The sequence below is a fragment of the Seriola lalandi genome, unplaced genomic scaffold, assembly GCF_002814215.2.
Source record: "Seriola lalandi dorsalis isolate HSWRI2012SDOR001 ecotype SW California unplaced genomic scaffold, Sedor1 jcf7180002054920, whole genome shotgun sequence".
In the NCBI taxonomy this organism is placed as follows: Eukaryota; Metazoa; Chordata; class Actinopteri; order Carangiformes; family Carangidae; genus Seriola; species Seriola lalandi.
Window position 1 is genome coordinate 101,058 of NW_019525472.1, and position 21,265 is coordinate 122,322.

At 41.0% G+C, this 21,265-nt stretch overlaps 1 protein-coding gene across 2 annotated transcripts in view; it reads right to left on the minus strand.

The window, feature by feature from the left end:
* The window catches only part of usp54b (ubiquitin specific peptidase 54b), a 55,696-nt gene that overhangs the window by 19,217 nt on the left and 15,214 nt on the right, over window positions 1-21,265 (minus strand). For both annotated transcript variants that reach the window (XR_015436160.1, XM_087169891.1), the window contains exons 3-8: window positions 17,201-17,293; window positions 9,014-9,148; window positions 7,545-7,658; window positions 7,315-7,397; window positions 4,782-4,887; window positions 1,012-1,158 (exon numbers count right to left, since the gene is read on the minus strand). Coding sequence is in view for 1 of the 2 variants with exons in the window: in XM_087169891.1 (XP_087026017.1) it covers window positions 1,012-1,158; window positions 4,782-4,887; window positions 7,315-7,397; window positions 7,545-7,658; window positions 9,014-9,148; window positions 17,201-17,293 (678 nt within the window). In the remaining variant the exon portion in view is untranslated. The remainder of the gene's footprint in view (window positions 1-1,011; window positions 1,159-4,781; window positions 4,888-7,314; window positions 7,398-7,544; window positions 7,659-9,013; window positions 9,149-17,200; window positions 17,294-21,265) is intronic.

Sequence of the window (21,265 nt, forward strand, 5' to 3'; positions counted from 1 at the left end):
TGAAGGCTACAGTGAGTCGCTATCAGAAAGTAATGAGATGGTCCAGGGCTAGCTGGTTAGCGTGCTAACTTCAGTAGAAGTGAAGACGTGATAGAGACAAGAGTTATCCATGCAGTTACATTTCACCACTGGAGACAGCTCTTGGTGAGTAAAGGAATGAAGTTTGATGCTGAAGTCACAACGTTTCTTCTAGACTGCAAGTTAACAACTGTTAATGCTAACGCCGGCTATGTGGCATTAGCAAAACTTACAAATAGCTCCTTTAAATGAAAACAAGACTTAGAGACTAGTCATGCTAACAGCAAAGTGGTGCTTTGGGCTAAAAGCTAACATCAGCATGCTAACATGTTCACTAAAACAATGCTAACACGCTGATGTTTTGCAGGTAATGTTTGTTAGCACACTGTTACCATGTAAGATTAGCATGATAGCATGCTAACATTTGATAATTAGAACTAACACAAATTAGTTTTGCACGTATTTGGTCATAGGCCATTTGTATTTGAGAAACACAGTGAAGGGGTGGCCTGATGGTGCTAGAAGGAAAGTCAGGGACCCCCAAAGTCATTGGGATTCATCATCTGGAAATCATGAATGTTTGTGGCAAATTTTAGGACAGTAATTGTGGACCACAGAACTAGACACTGCACTCCCCAAAGCCCTGCCACCAGAGAAGCTAAAATCTGGTACACAAGTATTTTTACAGTTTCACAGTCACATTTTCTGTTGTCAAAGCCTCAAATTTAAAAGGAGCCTTGTGAGCCACTTCAACAAACATTTGTGATTTAAAATTTCTGACTACTGACATTCATCTTACAGTTACAAGAACCTCCGGCTCATTGTTATACACTGCACAAAGGTCTGTTCACTGACAAATATAGAGCATTGTGTCTGTGTGTTTGCGTCAGCGTTTGTGCGTACTTGCTTGCCTGCTCACATAGGCGTGCATAACATATGATAATGTGATAACGAGTGTATTATGTGTGTGTAATGTGTGTGAGATCCCCTTACATCTCCCAGACGAAGGCAGGTCCCCAGGCTGTGTATGACGTCTTCTGCCAGGTCAGAGTGGTCTGAATCCCACACCAGCCCGATGGACACAATCTCTGGCGAGTTCATCAGCACCCGGCGGATACGCAACACCTCCCCACAGTTACTCTGTGAGGGAGGGTGGCAGAGAGGGTAAAAAAAAAAAAAAGGGAGAGCGTGTGATCAAACATGTTTATTCATCCTGTGTTAGGAGGCACAGAGTGTGACAGCGGTGCAAACCATTCCTTTATTTGGCAGTGATGAACACATGCAAGCATGCAGATACACACAGGGATAAAGTGAACAGTAAGAGAATAAAAGAATGGGGGCCAGAGATAAAAGGCAGGAGAAAAGAGATGATGAAAAGACTGTAAGAGAGAACGACAGAGGAAGAAGCACTGTGCTGAGTTGTATTTGTCCCTTGGGCCTTCTGTTGAGTTCAGAACCGTGTGTTCTGAATCCTTCCTTTGAGTCATGACCCACCGCAGAGCTGGTGCACACACACTCAAAAGCCTGCACACATGCACACACACGAGCATGCACACAGTGCTGGCGGAGCGGGCTCGGAAACAGCCTGAGAACACCCTGGCAACCAGACACTTTGCCAAACACACAACACACACACACACAACACACACACACACGCACACACGCACACAGAACTCTCCCTTTGTGGGCGGCGGGCTGTCTTGCGCTGGCACCAGAGATGGCAGGAAGGTATTTTGCCAGGGTCTGCTTCTCAATTCTCAGAAAGGGACACAAACACAAGCCAGGGAGCAGCAGCCAAACAGCACAGCACTGAGGCACAGGCTATCTGTTAGTTTAGGACACGTTGACGGGACACATAGTCTCAGTTTGCTCTCTGTGCTGTCTCACTGCTGCGAACGGCCGCTGACAACATCATTCATCAAATGATCGTACAAACAGATTCGCTCTGCTTCATAATACAACATTGATCGGTGCAGTCTCATCTCTGAATATTTTATATGCAAAGATTTCTTTTCTCTTTTTTTTTTCGGCTGTGGCTATGCAGACCTTTCCGAGAGAGCGTGAGTTATGTAATTGTGCTGCTGGTCAAAGGATACTGTAGGTTTGCAGAATGCTGATAGTGGCATTCTCCAGAGCAAAATGAAACAACTTTAGGAAAATGTTTGCGCTTATGCTTCTTCAACGACTCACACAGCACCGAAATAAAGAGACAATCCCACTTTTATCAGTGTAATGACAGCTGAGGAGGCAAATTGCTGATGTAGGACAGATGAACAGTAAAACCAGCATACATCTAAACAGAGGTGGAAAGTGACTGAGTGCATTTATCGTAAAATCATCCTTAAAGGATGGTTGCAATTTATTGCTACTTAGGTCTTAGTTTTGTAGTTTTGGCCATCATCTCTTCCAGTCATGATAACACTGTACCAACCCAAGTTATTGGGATCTGGGGACGTGGCAGCATCACTAAAACAAAGTCCGATTTGTCAAGAAATATGAGCGACAGGTTGCAAACAAGCCAACAGTTAAGCCAGATTATAGAACAAAAGCAGTTTGAGTGATAATTTTATAGTTCTCCTCTGATTTTTGTTCCAAATAAGTTTGGCTAACCTGTTCATGTGTTTAAAACCTGCCCGATCAGCCTAGCTGCTGGTTTGTACCATTTTTAGCAATTACCAATTAACTTAGCGCGTACAAAGTTATTATGCCGATAGGAATCAAGGCCAAATCTACAAAAACAAAACCCAAAGGCTTGTTTCACAAAACCGACAAGCACTGTTATCATGCAGAATGCAAATGATGGCAGTGTCTCATTTCCAAATAATTGTTGCTTGCAAATTGCTGATACAGGGCTCTACAGGGCTCTCTCATGCTCATGCCTGGGAAATGTGTCAAAATGAGCTGGAGGGCATTTTCTCACAGTTTGCATGTCTCAGATTTAGTGAAAAAGGCCCCAGGTTATAAAACAAGTTAAATTAATCTTTAAGTACAATTTTGAGATACTTGTGCTTGCTATTTTATACTTCTATTCTTTTACTTCCATATATTTGAGAGGGAAATATCCTACTTTTTACACTTCTACATTTATCTGAAGGTTATAGTAAGTAGTTACTTTGCAGATTGAGATTTTACATACAGAACAAATGGTCAGTTTATGAACTACGATGCACTGCTGCAGATTAAACTACTTAGCAGTGAATAAAATCAGCTTAAAACAGCTACAGACTGCTCTAACATGAATGCAGCATAATCCAATATGTTTGATACTTTAAGTTCATTTTGCTGCTTATACTTAGAGCACCTGAACCACATGGCATTTAATGTCAATCCCAGCTATCATCAGTTTCTGCTGCTAAATCCTGAGTAGGACATGGATATATGTTACATCACTTTTTCCAACAAAGCCCTGCCCACTTCTAACACAGACGGAAACAGAAATCTCTCATGTGAAATAAACAAAACTGATCTAATTTTGGCAGAAAACTGTGTGTTTTCATGTAGGATCTTACCACTAACAGCTAACTGGGAAAATAGATGTTCATGGCCGTCAAGTACTTTTACATTTTAATATTACTTCTTTCACAGGAATAAACGTGGTAATTATCTGTATATTCAGCTAATTAAATTCATTTTAATGTAACTCACCAAATTTCAAGTACCCAAAAATTGTGCACACGCGTTCTTCACACTTTCCTGTGTCAAGTCTTTGGCACCAAGCAAACATCTTCACACTCTCCTATCTTCATTCTGGCACCTACTGTATCTTCCAGCAGCCTCACTCCCATCCAAATACCCTTACTTTGTTTGAGCAAAGCCCAAGGCGGTAATAACAAAAGATCAGCGCTGCAAGTGATGGAAGATAAACACAGGCAGGTTATGTGACTCCCGCAGGACTGCGCACACAACGTCAGCGTTTGGACCATGAATAAGCTAATGTCGTGTTCATTAGTGTGGTTGTGGTGGTGGTGTGTGAAGAGAGGGGCAGCTGCTTGACTATACCCAGAGAGGAGGCGCTTTGTGTAGACACCTTGGCAGAGAGGGGTGGGTGAGAGGGGCAAAGCTGGATCTATTCGGCCGCAGCACTTTCCCATGTGGCAACAACACACAAACCTCCAGAACAAAGGAGTCATACGTTCCTCTATCCACCCCGTTCACTACCTACACCTCTCTTTCGCTCTCTTTTACAACCTTATTTCTTTCTCTTACTGTAATCTCTTCTCACCTGTGTACAGTATATTTGAGGCTCATCACCACAAAATACCCACATTTTTTTTTAGGAGGATAATGTTGATTTGAAACAATCTGTCCTGCTCTACTTAGCGCTCTTTAGTTTCCTGCTGCAAGAAGATGATGATCACCATGGTTTACTGTACAGGAGGTCGATGAGGACAACTCAGAAAATGTTTCCGGTTACAGAAAGTGAAGAGAAAAATGTGAAGGGAAATGCAAATGAGCTGATGATTATGTAACACAGACCCACCAAGAGAGAAGGGGAAAAAAACAAACAAGACCTGATAAAACTACCAAAGTGGTTATGCTGCAAATTATATTTTTTAAATCTAATTTTCAGTATTCAGCTTTCTGCATTATTGATGTTTTTCATACATTCATCTTTTACTATTAGAGGGAAAAAAAGAAATTTGCATTCTTTTCCTTTTCTTATAAACAAACCTCACATTGTATTACACTAAAAGTGAAAAAAGCAAACATGTAACAGTGTCGAGTTGCTGAATGTGCTGTGTATACACTGTGTATACTCTCACAGGGCAGTTGCGCAGGTCTCCCATGTTGCTGGCGTTGCGGAGCAGTTCCCCAAACATGTCCGGAGTGGGTTTGTCTCTGCACTCCAGCATCCTCACTGCCTGGTTACTGCAGCATTAGACACACACACACACACACACACACACACACACACACACACACACACACACACACACACAACAATAACAATAACAACAATTAAACCACACAGTCTTTGAATCACTTCACGGTCTGCGTTTAGATACCGATGCTTCTGATGAACAACACACCGAATAATTCAAGAATTTCTTCAGCACACCACAAATAAAACAATTGTCTGGTCCTGTATATTGCTTAGGCAACCATCAAACACATCTACACCGACTCTGAGTCAGTCCAACAGGCATTTTCTCATCTGCTTTAATAAATAAAGGAAAATGAAGGAAAAGAAAAGAAGGAAAAGTAAGGACAAATCTAGATTATACAGACTGTGGACAACAGTAATTCTGAGCAAATTTCTAAATCCTTTCTGGTATTGATCTTTGACCTTGAGCTGAAATAACAGTATAGCGTAGTATAACAGTACAGTATAAGATTATTATTGTTACAGTTACTAAAGGAGAAGTTCATCACCAACTAGAATCATTTGATGAAAAAAGCTTCGCTACTGAAGCAAAACTATTTTTGAGACAATTTCCTTCGGCAAGGCTTAAAGCAGCTGCATTTATCCCTTTTAAGTACAATTGTCCTCTGAAGGACAAACTCAAATATACATCATTATTTTCTGTGAATACCAAATGAACTTGTGAGAGCTGCAGTTCGGTACCATGTATGGGATTATGTGTGCAATGAATCAGCATTGTTTTTCCCAGTGAAGTATTCCTTTAAGAATAACGATTTTAAAAACCATCCAAATCTCTCCCCCTCCCTGCTCTCCTCCCCTGTCCTCTCCTCTCCTCTCCTCCCCTCCTCTCCTCTCTTCCTTTCCATTTGCCTGAAATGAACTCAACCTCTTCACTCGCCTCTCTCACTCGATTTCAACCCCTCGCTCATCCTCTCCTCTTCAGATGCACTGGCAGGTGCAAAGCTAAGAAAGCAGAGAGAGCAACAACAAGTACAGCCAGGAACACATGTGTTCTTTTGTTTACTTACGTCTCAATTCTGCTTGAACCAGACATTTGTTTTGTCTTTTTGTTGCCCTCTGATTATCTCACTCATGTTGACTTTCGCATATTTGACTATGGTGACTGTAAACAACAGGCTCCACTAAAGGTAACTAGAATTACCGCCTTGTGTTTGTCACTGTGACCTTGACCTTTGGCCACCAAAATCTAATCTACGTTTGCACCAAACTTGAGGATATTTCCCTTGAGGAGTTCCTGAGATATTGTGTTGACGAAGCTTCGATTTGAAAATCAGTTCTGAATTCGATTTAGAGCCTTTTTCTGATTGGTTGGTTTTGTTGCAACATTTTGCTTAGTCAATTTGTAGCCGCGCTCTGATTGGTCGGTTTGTAGCCGGGTTCTGTTTGGTCAGTTTGGAGCCTTATTCTGCCTCACAAGGCCAAAAGTATTTTGTGAGGTCACCGTAACCATGACCTTTGACCTTTGACCTTCGACCACCAAAATCTAATCAGTCCATCCTTGAGTCCAAGCGAATGTTTGCAGAAATTCCCTCACGGCGTTACTGAGATATCGCATTCATGAGAATGGGACAGACGGACGGACAACCCAAAAACATAATGCCTCCGGCCCTGGCAGTCTCAGGCACGGAGGCATAAAAATAGTTTGGCAGTGCTAACAGGCACAAACACGGAGCGGTGGCACCGCTGTGGCCCACAACTACCTTGACACAGTATGTTTATTTGTACTTTTGCCCCCCATTCATCCCTCTATTTCCTCTGCCGTGTTCCATTTCCAAAAGGGAAATGGAGTGATATATCCTCTTATTTCCTTCTTGTTCACAGTCTTCCCGACCCACTGTTCCACTTATAGATTTATGTCGCCCCCTGGGTCTACTGAATCAAACAGCTGATTGATTACTTTCGCTGTTCCTTAATTCATTGACTCAGAGCATGTGCGATTTTTATGTAACAGCTCTGAGGATGCGCACATGCTTCCTCTGTGCATGGATTTACCTGTTTGTGTGTGTGTGTGTTTGTGTGTGTGTGTGTGTGTGTGTGTGGTTGTGTGTAGGCTACCTGAACATGGGAGAGACAATATGCACAAGCTCACCTGCTCTTGCATATGCATGAACATACACATGCGTGTGCATACTGTGTGTGTGTATGTTTATATATGTGCATGTGTGTGTGCGTGTAATTGTGCTCACAGTTCAGTGTTCAGCGGGGACCCGTGCAGGAGAGAAGAGAACACGCTGTACCTTCCTTTACTGCCACCCAGCCTCAGCTTTCTGCCAGATTTACTGCAGTGTGTGTGTGTGTGTGTGTGTGTGTGTATGTATGTATGTGTGTGTGTGTGTGTGTGTGTGTGTGTGTGTGTGTGTGTGTGTGCGCGTGCACCGAGTGTGTGTGTGTAGGTGTGTGTCTGGTCTTACCAGAGGGATGTAGTGGAGATGTAATGAACCATCTGAATGAAGGGCAGGGGGTCTGATGTGGCTCCACAGCTGTTACACACACACTGCAAACACAAACACAGCCTCAGATTCATAACAGGACATTGTGTTTTCAAAAATGTTTGTGTGGAATATTATTTTAATTAAAGCTGCCAAAGTGAAACACATAACAGCTCTTTAAAGCAACAAAAAAGCACTGAAGAGTCTCCTACCTGTTCGAACAGAGTCATGGCAAACTTCTGGTGTGGTATACAGTGTTTAGCTGTGCAGATGTCCTCTCTGCTCTCTGCGCTGATGTGGAAGTGGATACGCATCAGGAGATTCTCCTGGGAAACACATGGACATCAATTAGTGTGTTTGTATTGTATTCATGTGTGCAACTATGAGCTCGAGTAGGTGTGCTAAGTTGGCATAGGTGTTTGTTTATATTGTATACATGTGTCAAGCGTGTGCGTGTGTGTTTGATGTGTGTGTTTGGCATGTGCGTTTGGCCGTTCCTCTCTGTTGGTGCTCCTGTTAATCTGACCGTGGGAGCAGCATCTATATTTCATAAGAAGCCGACGGATTCCCTGACTGAACACATTTACTACCAATCGATCAGACAGCGCCTCTCGGGCACACACATAAACACACACATACATACACACACACACACACACACACACACACACACACACACACACACACACACATATACACTGTGGAGGAAAGAAAGAGGCTGAGGTGGAAGGGAGAAAGCAACAGGAAGGCACAAGGAAGTGTTGTGAGGAAAATGTGAAGACATTTCAAAAGTAAAACCTGTGACTAATGACATTTTCTCTTCTTAATTTTCTCCTTCAATAAATAAAGTTTATTCCAAAATGAGACACCCACCATTTGAAAAATACAACACCCTCACTGTTGAGTACAACTACTGTGAAGACCTTTGCATCTGAGGAAGTAGACTGCAAATATTATATGATAAAAAAAGACTATATAAACAGCACAGTAATATCATTCATGTGCAAGAGTTAACACTGGTGCTGCTTTCCACTGCTGGAGACAGCTCTTGGTGAGTAAAGGAATAAGGTTTGATGCTGAATTCACAATGTTTCTTCTAGACTTGTAAGTAAACAGCTGTTAATGCTAATGCTGGCTATGTAGCAATAGCAAAACTTACAAGTAGAGCCATTTGGCCAATTTTAAATTTTTTTTTTTGCCAGTTTGAGAAGATTATATGCAATTAATTGATACATTATCATTTTTTCATGAGGTCAGAATGGCAAAGTAATAATACTAACATCAGTGATGCCTACCATATACAACCAAGCAAAACACTGGTGATTCTGCACATCAAATTAGTCATTATAATTAGGCATTTGTCACAGTTTTCAACTTCATAATCTTACATAAATTATCTTAAAAGACAAATTAGCTGGGTGATTTATGTTTGTCACATTGGTCATTACAGTCACATGTGGTTAATTAAGGCCTACACTTTCCATCCATTTGAAGACACAATTGATACCTTACAATGTCAAAACAAAAGTTGAATGCTGTATCCCCTGAGGATTTCTGACTGCAGTAAAGACCTGGGAGTTCCTAAAATAAGCCTTTAGGCAATCCCTCACTTCTCCCGTGTGTGTGTGTGTGTGTGTATGTGTGTGTGTGTGTGTGTGGCCATGTGGTGTTGCAGACTCACAAAGCACTCGGCAGCGTCGTCCATGATGCCCAGCTGAAAGCGTTGTTCGTCTTGGAAAGTCTTGGCCAGAGCACTCCGCAGTGCATCTGATGGCAGCACGCGCTCACTGCTGAACTGGAACTGAGCAAAGATACTCTGCAAACACACACACACACACACACACACATACACACACACACACACACACACACACACACACACACACACATATAGAAATCCATTAATTCTTTATTTCGCTGCTACAAATATGCACCGTGACATAAATGTTTTTCCTGAAAGACCCCTGCATTGTTAGAGTGTGTCCATCTATACATATATATATTAATGTGTTTGTGTGTTTGTTTGTTTTTCATTTCTCTCAGACTGAAACAAAACCCTCTATAAACAGATTTGTCCTGTAAATCGGCAACATGTTCTGTCAACTGACCCATAAAGCAGAACCGGTAGGAACTTGTTGTCAACTTGTCAGGACCAAAGTGCTGCACAACAAAACCCAGACTGGACTAAAACAAACGCCTCACAGCACAGCTGGCCTCAATATCAGCCCATATCAATAATAAATGTGATTTGTAGTGCACTTTTCTTGGACAAAAACAGCTCTCGGAGTGCTTTGTAGCAGTAAAATAGAAACCAAATCAAACTGTTGCGCGGGCCTGAGACAGAAAGCTAGGCCACTTAAGTGTGTTTTGAGGCCAGTGCTCCGAGACCAAAGAGGAAGATCAGTGAGGGAAGAGTTGTTTACACCGTTTACATCCAGACAACTGCCAGACCAGTATTTTGACCCCATATACAACCAGTGAGTGTTTTCTGTTTTTCTCCCTAATGTATCATTTCAAAGTGTAATGGTATTATCATCACCACCCCTGCCATGGAGGTTATGGATCCACAATTGTCTTCTGATAGTTCACAGAACATTTTAAACACTATTTGACTGATTTCTGTTCAGTTTTGTGTTAAAAAAAAAAAAAAAAAAAAAATTTAAAAATGGTTTGGCCAAGAAAAAACATCCCTACATGTAGTGTTTCAGATATATCAGCAATGTGGTATTAGTCAAGCATCTTGTATCTCCTAAGCCACTAGTTCCCTGTTCTTTTTCCTTGTGACCCCATAAAATACACCAATGTCTGCTTGCAACTCATTACAAGTGTCAGGATTCAATGAGATGAGAGTTTTCACCGATTGTTGAATTTGCTGGAGACGGTTCTTAGTGAGTAAAGGAACGAAATTTCCTGCTGAACTCGCAACATTTCCTCTAGACTGGTAAGGAAACAGCTGTTAATGCTAACGCTGGCTATGTATCAATGGCAAAACTTACAACTAGCTCCTTAAATCACCATCAACCCCTCAGATTCATCTTCGGATCCATTAGATGGGTCCAGAGCCCCATTTTGGGAATAACTGTCCTAAACTCCTAAAATCTCTATCTTAATACAGGCCTCACACATTTGACATTTGGAAACCATAAAGTCTCCGAATTTTATACATTCACCAACAAATTTGGTACAGATTTCAATGATTTGAGAAAATAGTTTCATTTACTTTACAGATATCCATATTGATATTTCCTCTATGGTTGATATTTGACCTAAATGCCTTAACTGTTAAATACATTGTGTAATTAAAACCACAATTAGGTGACAAATGCACATGTCTACTCCAGACAATATTCATCTGGATCAAGGTGCAGAATAAAAACTTTTAATTCAGTCATTAAAATGACACATTTAGATAAAGATATCTTTCTGGGTTCTTTCTAGTCATTATTACTGTCAAAAAATGTTGCAGGAATAGTTGTACTGACAATAGTTTTAGAAGCAGTAGTATCAGACAACATAGTCAATTACTCTGTGGCTCACGTGGATTGAAAATGAGCAAATCCAGATTAATCAGTACCTTTAATGTGGTGATTTAAGTCTGACATGAGACCTGAAACTAACATTGAGTTCAAGCAGAGGCAGTGAGAGGAACTTTTGACTGAGTCTGAACCGAAGAGAGTTGAAGACGTCTAAAGTGGGAGAGATAAAAGCATGGCTGCCTTTCTCCGGATTGCCAACGGATAAAAATGACCTAATTTTTTGTTGGTAAGAATTCTCAGCAGGAAAAAAGCAAAACCGAGCAACTATTTCTGACCAACACTAAAACAGCCCAAAACAGAAATAAACACAAGGCAGTCTGATGTGTCGGAGCAGCGGGTCGGTGCTGTGGACTCTGAGTGCTCCTGGTTTTCTGTCACAGCGGTAATTCAATCACTGATTAGATGGCTGGACTGAAAAGCAGCAGGTGCTCTGTGTCCTCAGGGCTCATAAGCACTATATTAAATGACAGAAAGATATTCGAACACAGTCTCTCCAGAAGCACGTGTCATGGGTTTGTATCCACACTGGATCCATTTTAGCTGTTCAAGCACACAGCCTCAGCAGACATGAACATCTTTGATATGAGCAAGCTTTTCTATTTTGAGTATTTTCAAAATATTGATTATTGGATATAAAATCTGAAGTTACTAAATACATGAAAGGAACCATGTGTGTGGGATAAACTTCTTTAATTTCATAGAGTTGCACAGTTTACAGTTCTTAAGTGTTATGGCAAAGCTTTAATATTCTACAGTCAGGTTTGTGTAGAGTTTGTAACAGGAATCTAATTAAATGTTAAAGTGATTTTTGTAACATGTGGCAGGAAACAGGATATCTCTGGGTTTGGGAATGTCGTTTATTGTCCAAACAACTAACTGATCAATCAAGAAAATAATGGCAGATTATTAGCTGATGAAAATAATCCGTAGTTGCAGCTTTATAGCAGCTTTATTGATCCCTGAAGGGAAATTCACAAATAATAAATGTTGCAATATGTATAGCATTATACACTGATGTCCATAATCTGAATCCAAACTGAACATGGAAAGAAACATGATAGCTCAAGCGGTCACTCAGTCGACTCTGGTTAACAGAGAAAAAAAAAACTAAAAACACTTGATGCTGAAATTGTTTAAAAACTTTTGAAATAAGGAAACTATTTTTTCAAGATACAAAATCCTGATGCAGGTCAGATGCTGCACTGAGGTGGTGAGTGAGTCAGGCAGCAGCTCTGATGGAAAATCCCAGCTCAGTCACTGCTGGTGACTGGTGGGCTTCAGTAGTTACTCTAAGACAGTGGCACAGAGTCAAGAAAGGTCAGAGGTCACTGTAAAATACCAAACCCCGTCACTTAAACATTACATTTATATACGACTCATTTGAATGAGGGAATGCATTTTGTAAGAGATGAATGCCTTTGTTGCCAATGCTAAATATTGTTATTGAACATATGTGCAACACAGTCACTGTCCTGTCATGCATGACTAACCAGTTACTGTTACTGTTATGTTAGAGCTTACAATGATAAACTGTATAACAAAGAAAGTCAGCAAAGTCACTTGTGAGAAATTCGATTGTCAAAATGGTTGCTGCTTTTTGGAGAGAGGAAAGTGTCTGAGTCCCATACTTTATACCACCAACCACCCACTCAAACCTCCACCCTGTGGCTCCTGTCCAATATAAGAATGTCACACTTTCTGTATATGAAAAAAAACATAGTCCAGTTTCCTCCAACACCTATTAGGCAAAGCAAATATATAATATCCATAGATATTTTTTTGTAGGAGAAAAGTTTCTGTTGTGGCAGCTTAGACTTCACCTCTCCAACGAAACCTAAACATTAGCAAAATCTTTTCTTTCCTTCACCACTACTCCACGTTGGACTTTCAAAACACACGACATAAAGTTCACACTAGTTAATGAGAGCTCAAATCTCAAAGTATTCACGTCACAGAATCCTTCACAAGTCAAACCTAAATCTGTGTGTGATTCAGACGAGTAAACAATTCCTGGAGTTGTTTCCTGGACATAGTCACTTAGTTGTATTTCCTCTCTTTATGCGTGTCTAGTTATTCTAACGTGTCAGATGTCATATTTGACGTTTTGGAAGCAGTTAAAGATGGTTGAGAATATACGGAGTGAAAGTGTTAGAAAACAATAGGTCTGTGAGTGTGTGCAGGCTGAGGGTTGGCAGTGGGAAAGGTAATGCAGTCGTGCTGACGGGGAGCAGAGAGAGAGAGAGAGACAGAGAGAGAGAGAGAGAGTGAGAGAGACAGAGAGAGACAGAGAGAGAGAGTGTGTGAGAGAGAGAGGAAGGGAAACAGAGAAAGAGAGGGGGGAAAGGCAGTGTGTGTCTATGTGTGAGAGAGAGAGAGAGAGAGAGAGAGAGAGAGAGAGAGAGAGAGAAGGAGAGAGAGGGATGGAGAGAGAGGAAGGGAAACAGAAAAAGAGAGGGGGAAAAAGGCAATATGTGAGCAATAGGGTGTGTGTGTGTGTGTGTGTGTGTGTGTGTGTGTTATGGTGGCTATGCTGACTGCAGCAATGCGCCAAGGAGAATGGAGGGGGAATATACCCTACAGAGAGAGAGAGGGAGGGAGGGAGGGGGGAGGAGAACAGGGAGGGATGAGGATGAGTGAGTAAGAGAGGGAGGTTTGTGTGTGTGTGTGTGTGTGTGTGTGTGCAGTGGTCTAAGTGTGAAGACAGGAGCAATCTACACCAACTCCCACATTCATTCATCTTTCTCCTTCCTTCTCTCCCATTTTCTCTTCTTCTCTCTTCCTATTCCTTGCAGTGCGTGTGTGTGTGCATTCAGGTATCTGCATCTAAGTGTGTGAGTGTTTTGCTGTTGAGAGAGATAAAGTGTTGCAGTGATTTCTAGAGGGATAGCCACAGGCAGCCTCTGAACTTATGTTTACTACAACAATAGGGCCTCTTTATTTGCTGCAGATAAACCCAAATTCACACACAATCCCTACAAAATAAAAGAACCCCATAATGATCATTTATCTCTTTGGTTGTCTGAAATGGATGTTTGAAAATTTAACACGCCATTAAAGTTCATTTTGTGTGTGTCTCGCCTGGTTATTGGAAGACTTTTATCTCGGTTGCCTTGGGGACTACAGCTCCAAACAGACTTTTGGAACAACGTTACATCTGTTCGTTTCTGACAAAGGAAAGACAGTGACAGGACGGGTAATGAAAACTGAAAATGTGAACAGTTAAAACAGCAAAAAATACCTTTGATTTGTGCACCCACAGCTGACTCACACACAACACGCCCACAAGCCTCTGTGTGTGTGTTTATGTGTTTATGTGTGTGTGTGTAGCATCCCAGCGTGGTAAGAAAGATTTGTGAGACTCTCAAGGTGCATGTGTGTAGCGGTGTAACGTTAGCGAGTAAGATTTGTGTGCATGTGTAGGTGCGTGTGTGTAATATGTGCCTATGAGTGTGTGTGTGTGTGTGTGTGTGTGTGTGTGTGTGTGTGTGTGTGTGTGTAGCATCCCAGCGTGGGCTCTGCTAGCTCAGCGCTTTCAGTCAGCCAATTAATTACAGAGAAGCGCTTGAGACAGAACAGCGTGTAGAACACGCACATCGACACTGCTGCACACACATATACACACACACACACACACGCTACTACACCACAGCGCATTACACACAATTCTTCCCTTCACTCAGACAATTATTTGTCATCATGGATGCAACAAATGACTGGAGCAGAGCCGCATGAGGCTCGGTCATTATTAGGGTTTCATGATGTTACAGATCTACAGATCGTCTTCCGGCGACTTTCTATCAACACAACAGTGATTCAACCTGTAACTATGTTATAAAAGCTTTTATATGTGCCGCTTCTAAGCAACCATTGAAAGGCAGCTCGGAACCGTTAAAATCTGTCTGGTGCATGGTACGTGATGCTTTTTACACAATGGTAGAAGAAAACGAGGCAACGCCCACAGAGAAGAAATCATGTGTTGCAAGTAAAAGTCCTGCATCCAAGTAAACTATGAGCCAAGTAAAATATCAAGTATATAAAATAAAAGCACTGATTGTGAGGAGGAACAGAGTTTTGTCTTCCTGCCCAGTGAAAACCTTGAACCTCCATTGATTTCAAGGTTTCAACTGATGAAGGAAAAGAAAGGAAATAATGATAAACAAAAGGAAGGAAGGAAGGAAGACAGGAAGGAACGACAGATAATAGGAAAAGGAGAAGATGGGAAGAGGCAAGATGTCAAAAAACTGAAGAAACAAGATAAAAAATCAAAGACAGAAAAAAACAAAGTAAGGACAACACATAGTGCTTCAACCCAGTTTCCTAGAAATTACGTTTCTATACAACAAACTGCAACGGCAAAAACGTTTTGTAGGAAACATAACTGCGACCAGATTACACTTTCTATAAATGTAATGAATAAATTATATTAACTTATTTAGCAAGTTGCAAATATGTTTATACTCAATGTAAGGGCTCAAATTAGGGTCAATAAGACTTTGGGTTGCAAGCTCTTCTACAACCCCGTGGGTTTAACTACATTTGATGATGTTGTAGAAAATAATGGTGAGCTTTTAATATTCCATGTATACATGCAAACCCACACAGGTCAAAGAACAGTAAACCCCCCTCAAAAATCTACAAGGGTACTAGGATGAAGATAATGAGCCAACTGCCCTTTAATTGGACGCTGCTTTGTGATTGGACTTTCATTGTCCAATAAGATTCAGGTGTAAAGATGGGGTCGACTTTGAGTGCAGAGTTTTACACATAGTTTTTTTGCTTTGTATCTGTACAGAGATGTTGACAAAAAGCACTTTCTCTTTGTGTAACCTCATCACTGATTTCGTTTGTTCACAGATTTTATTCACACAGTCTCTCTCTTTTTCTTTAATACAAACCTTTTCTACACGTGCACAAACTTGAACTTCTCCTGCAGATTTATTTTAAAGGTTTTAAAAAAACGCTGATTCACAACTACAAACTTTGGAATTATTTGTGAACATGATGTTACAAGCTCAAAATCTTATTGACCCTAAATTGAGCTGAACGTATCAGTAAAATGTTCCAAACCTAACCACAGACGGGGCTGCGAATGCTACCCCTGTGGTTGTGGTGTCAGCCCGCCATCCTCCCCAACCACCTCCTGGCGACTCCACTGCTGTTGATAAATGTATAGTGCTTCATTCATTCAAAAAAAAAAAAACAAACAAACATACAAAAAAATATTACCTCTGAACATAAGCAACCACATTTCCCACAAAACACATTTTCTATTGCAGTTTTAGTTGGATATAAATGTACAGTGTGTAAATGAAGGAGGTACTTTTCTTCACTTAATGTGGGAATGCTGTTGTTTTCTCCATTTTAGAAACAAGTAATTAAAAGTATTGGAGAGCGGCATCATAATCTGCTGCAAGAATCTCCCCTGCTGTGTTTATTAGCTGACAGATCCCTCCCACCACCGGGTATTTCCAAACAAGAATATGGACTCGTGTTGGCTTCAGGCTTTGTTTGTGCTTCAAGGATTGTTCTGCGCCTTTCGGAAGAGTCAAAGACGTTATTTAGACCTTATTTTGCTGAAAGTTTAAAATTAATGACGCGTATTGCCTCTCCTGCATCTCTGATCGCAAGGACTTTTCTACTTTATATGTTTATTAGTTTGTCTTATTTCATTTGCATTTTGTCGGCCCAAATTTGTTGTGTTTGTTCTTCAGTCATTTACTGTAAGATGTTTTCCTTGAGTCCTTGTGTGTTATGACCTTTAGTTTTTTATATATTTTATAAAAAAAAAGTAAAAAAAAAAAAAAAGGAAAGAGAGAAGGAAGGACAAAAAGATGGAAGAAAAGAAGAGAAAATTAGCGATGACATATGAGTTTATGCAAAGTCTTTGAGTGTCATGTTGCTCTAGTCGTCATAAATATGTAATGGAGTAAAAAGCAAATGTCTCCTTCTGAAATGTAGTTGAGGAAATGTAGAGAAACACTCAGTTAAAGTACCAGTACCTCATAGTACACGACAAGTACACCACCTCAGAAAATGTACTTCAGTACTGATCCCTGGATTTATATTTCTGACACAAATGTATTTGTATTAAAAATTGGGAATAAAGAGGAATTAGTAGTTAACTTTAACAACTTTGCCGTTACTTTCCGAAACTCAAACTTACTCAGCAGCAAATTTAAGAAAAAAAAAAAACTGGGTCACTGTGCTGTAGAAGGGACAAGTGATCTGAGAGAAGACCAGGAGTGGAAAACAAGGTGATGAACGCTGCTTCAGGTTTGCAAGTTCAAACCACCACAAGACATTAGAGGACACAGAAATGAGAGTGTCTTTACCTTTAAAGCGCAGAAGATACACGAGTCCTCCATGCACTTGTGTGTGGTCAGCTGTCGAAAGCTTCGGCGAAAGATGTCGAGATGCCACAGAACCTGGGAGGCAAAACACACACGTTTACACACAAGAAAAATAACCCTAAAACCCTAAAGTGGTGTGTAGTCGCAGGTCCCACTGGAACTGAGGCCTGTTTCCCTTTCTGTCTTAATCCTATTCTTACTGTACTTTGTTCATCCTCTGTACTTTTTCTGAGTAGCAGCTGTCTGTTTAAGTTGGTTGTTTTTGTTGAATTAATCAGTCGGATGGATAAGTCATCATCCTGTGTATCTCAGGGGGGACAGCGGCTCTACTTAAACATATTATTTTAACTGGGTTTTCCAGTGGATCTAAAATATGATCTGTACCTACCTCTGTGCTGATTTAAGGATAGGGCACAAGATTCGTTGATTCCTATTTTTTATACTGTAACTTTTTAATAATGTTTCACACACACACAAACAAGGAAATATTTACTTAGCTGCAAATGTGTTATTTTATCAAACAGAAACAACAATAATAACTGGAATCCCCGAATTAAAAACCCCATTGAACATGAAGTTTAGGCCTCAGCTCAGACTGATGACATGACGGCTCACAGTTGATGGTTGCCATGGTAACACAACATGCTTTCTAGCAAGTCTTGCAGGTGCACCGCAGTATACAGCAACAGCGACTGACAGAAAAAGTGGAAATGTGGATGGAAATATTTGAAAGGAAAGGCTATTTTGATGGGGGGGCTGCAGTTTAAAGAAGTTTGGGAACTGCTGCTCTGGATACATTCTCTGGATAATGTGTGTAAAATATCAGATATATAAAAACAGCTCGTCCTCCCTGCTTGTCTTCTCACAAAGGGCAGACAATCTGTATGAACTGCATCTCAACCTGGGCCCTGGGATCACAGTGCACAAACTAGCTTTCCATTTAGTTACACGTTATAATCCTGATGTCTGGATCACAGTCAGCTCGTAGATTGTATAGATTTAGGGTGAAAATAAGCAACATTTGCTTTACTAAAACTGAATCACATCACTTGCTGTAATGTGAGAGGGTTGCAGAGAATCCCCAGCCCAGTCTGCAGCTCTGTGTGGCTTTCAGCCATTTTCAGCTAATTGTTTTTTCCCCAACAGCTCCCACTGAGTGTGCTCTCTACTTTGTATATTTTCAGCAACAAAAGAGAGGCAGAGGCAGAGATTCAACGGGACAGACAAACCATCACAAAGCCCAAAGCAACAAGGAGGAAACACATGGAAACTAGATGAGAAGTGGTCTGCATGAGGAAGACATCTTCCTGTCTTCCTCTCTCTCTTTCTGTCTCTCTCTCTCTCTCTCTCTAGTGCATAATTAGAGGAAAGAGCTCTTAGTACATTCATCCAGCATGCTGAAAGATAATATTGACACAACACTGTCCCTTAGGCTTCGACTGAAATCTGCAGCACTCATGCACAGGACCACACACTCTCACACATAGAGTATGCACATACATTTGTAAGTCTCACACAGACACACACACAAAGCCAATACATATGGCAACCTTAGCAATACAATGCTGTGTGTGTGTCTGTGTTAAGGAGAGAGTGATAGGTGGAGGAAAGAGGGGGCGGAGGATGACAGACTGCATGCTGACGCCAGTGTATGCATTCTATCTTTCCCCCCTCTGTTTCCCCTCCTCTCTCTGTAGTTTATTTGGTCGTGATGAATCGGCTCCCTGCACAGCACTGCAGCAGCCACAAGGAGGGCACACTCTCTCCATGCCCATCTCTTTTTATTAGTATCTATCTATTTATCTATCTATCCCTTTTTCTTCTCTTCGAAGCGCATCCCTCGTCTTTCTCTGCTCCTCTACCATTTGTATTTGTTTCTCTCTCTTTCCCTTTCCTCTTCCTGTTTTATCTCTTTCTCGCCCTGGCTTGGAAACAATGGAAATACTGCAGGAGCCTCTTGGGGGAAAATAAACTATAGTATAAGAAACTTACAAACATAAAAAAGTGATAGAAACATACACAGAATAGAAATTCACCTCATCAGCTCATGTTTTTAGGAAGTCGCCATCTTCCAGCTGTTTGTTGTCATGGTAATTTCAGTGATAGACAAATGTAACCAGTGATACTGGAGTATGGATTGGTTGTGGTGATCTTGGATGAGGTGGTCCTGTCTCCTTGTTTGTCTTTTTTGATTATAAAGCAGGTCTAGGTTGTATATTTATACTGTGAAAGTATCAAAGTGCTCAGTCCACACAGAAATGCACACAGCCTGTATTCAGAAACTGAGCCTTAAAATAAGCCGTCAGAACTTCTATAACTTTGTGATGTCACAACAAAGCAGTCGCCGCTCTCAGCCATGCCCCAAGCCCCGCCCACCCGGACCCACCATCCCACCTTGCAGGATTTGGTTTCTCCAAGGGTTCAGTGCCAATCCGAAGAGAGACTCAGAGCTAGGGCTGAATGATTAACCACATTTGAGATAATATTGCGATATGATAAAACAAGATGTTCTAACTGCAAAGGCTGCGATTACACTCTGGTCATGTGGCATGCAACTGAGAGTAGAGCAGTCGGCTAAAAGAGGACAACAACTTGGCACGCTACACTTTGACCTGTTGTATAAAGGCCTCAGGCGCGACAGAAGTGTCTAGGACGAGCAGTACGTCGGTTATGTGGAACTATTTTGGCTTTAAAAAAAGAAGATGCTGCACAGCATCAGGTATTGTGCAGAACATGCCTTGCTACCGTTGCTACCTCACAGGGCAACACTGCTAACCTGTATCAGCACTTAAAAAAAACTCCATAAAGCCATGCAAGATAGTTGCATGGCTAAAATGCCGACCACCAGTGTGTCACGTAAGCCAAATACCACCCAACAAGGATCACTGACCAAGATGTTTGGAAGCATAACTCCATATGAACGTAATTCAAAACAGCATGAGGAAATTACTCAGGCAATAACAGGGTTCATAGGGAAAGATACGATGCCTCTCAGCACGGTGACCAAGCCTGGGTTTACGGCTTTGATAAATACACTGGATAAGCGGTACAGCGTGCCCTCCCGCACATATTTTAACCAGGTTGCCATGCTGGAGCAATATGAAAAATGCAAGCTGAGAGTCTTTTGAGAGTTTTTCGCTACTAAAACTGACATCTGGTCAAGCCGTATAGCGGAGCCCTATCAGAGTCTTACAGTGCATTTCACTAATGAAGACTTCAACCTCAGAGCAAAACTGCCTACTTCCCAGACGATCATACAGGGGAAAACATTGCAGCCGGCCTACGAGAGGGGCTTGCCAGCTTGGATCTCCATGAAGAGAACCACGTCTGCATAACAACAATTTTACATGTTTACAAGGCTGTAAATTAAACAAATCAGTCGATATACTACTGTGATATAAAAATATGTCATATCAATTCATGCATTATTTAATTTCATCATGACATGTAAGCCTGGCCTACAGGAAAAAACAGTTTATGTTTAATCTATCCAATATTGTGTTAGTCATATTATAGAATGATTTATTGATTATATTTGTTGAATAATACAGAAGATAATAATACAAAAAATAATTGCATATTAAATCGCAATATTGTTAAAATATCCCAAATCATTCAGCCCTACTCAGAGCCTCTATTCTGATTGGCTCATCGACCTGTTGTTACTAGAGCTCCAGAGAGAAGTCTGAGAGAGGAGATGTAAAACTACACTGAGATGGTTTTTGGTCCTTGAAACCACGAATCTATCTTCTTATGAACATCAAAACTTGAAATAAAATACTGTACAAGTGTAAAATATGGGACCTTTAAGATTTTCATGAAATCAACCACATTTTTGGTACAACTTATGGTCTGCTTTCATTTTGCAGTAGCCATTCAATGTATTCAAATTTAGTTATTGTCTTTCTATGTAGTAGTTTTGTTTGCTAGTGGCAGAGTCCACCATTCCTGTGCTGGATTCAGATTGGCAGCATACACACAAGAGATTCACAGGAGAGTGATGCATGAATGAAATCCAGTATCTCATTGTTAATTACCCTCACTGTT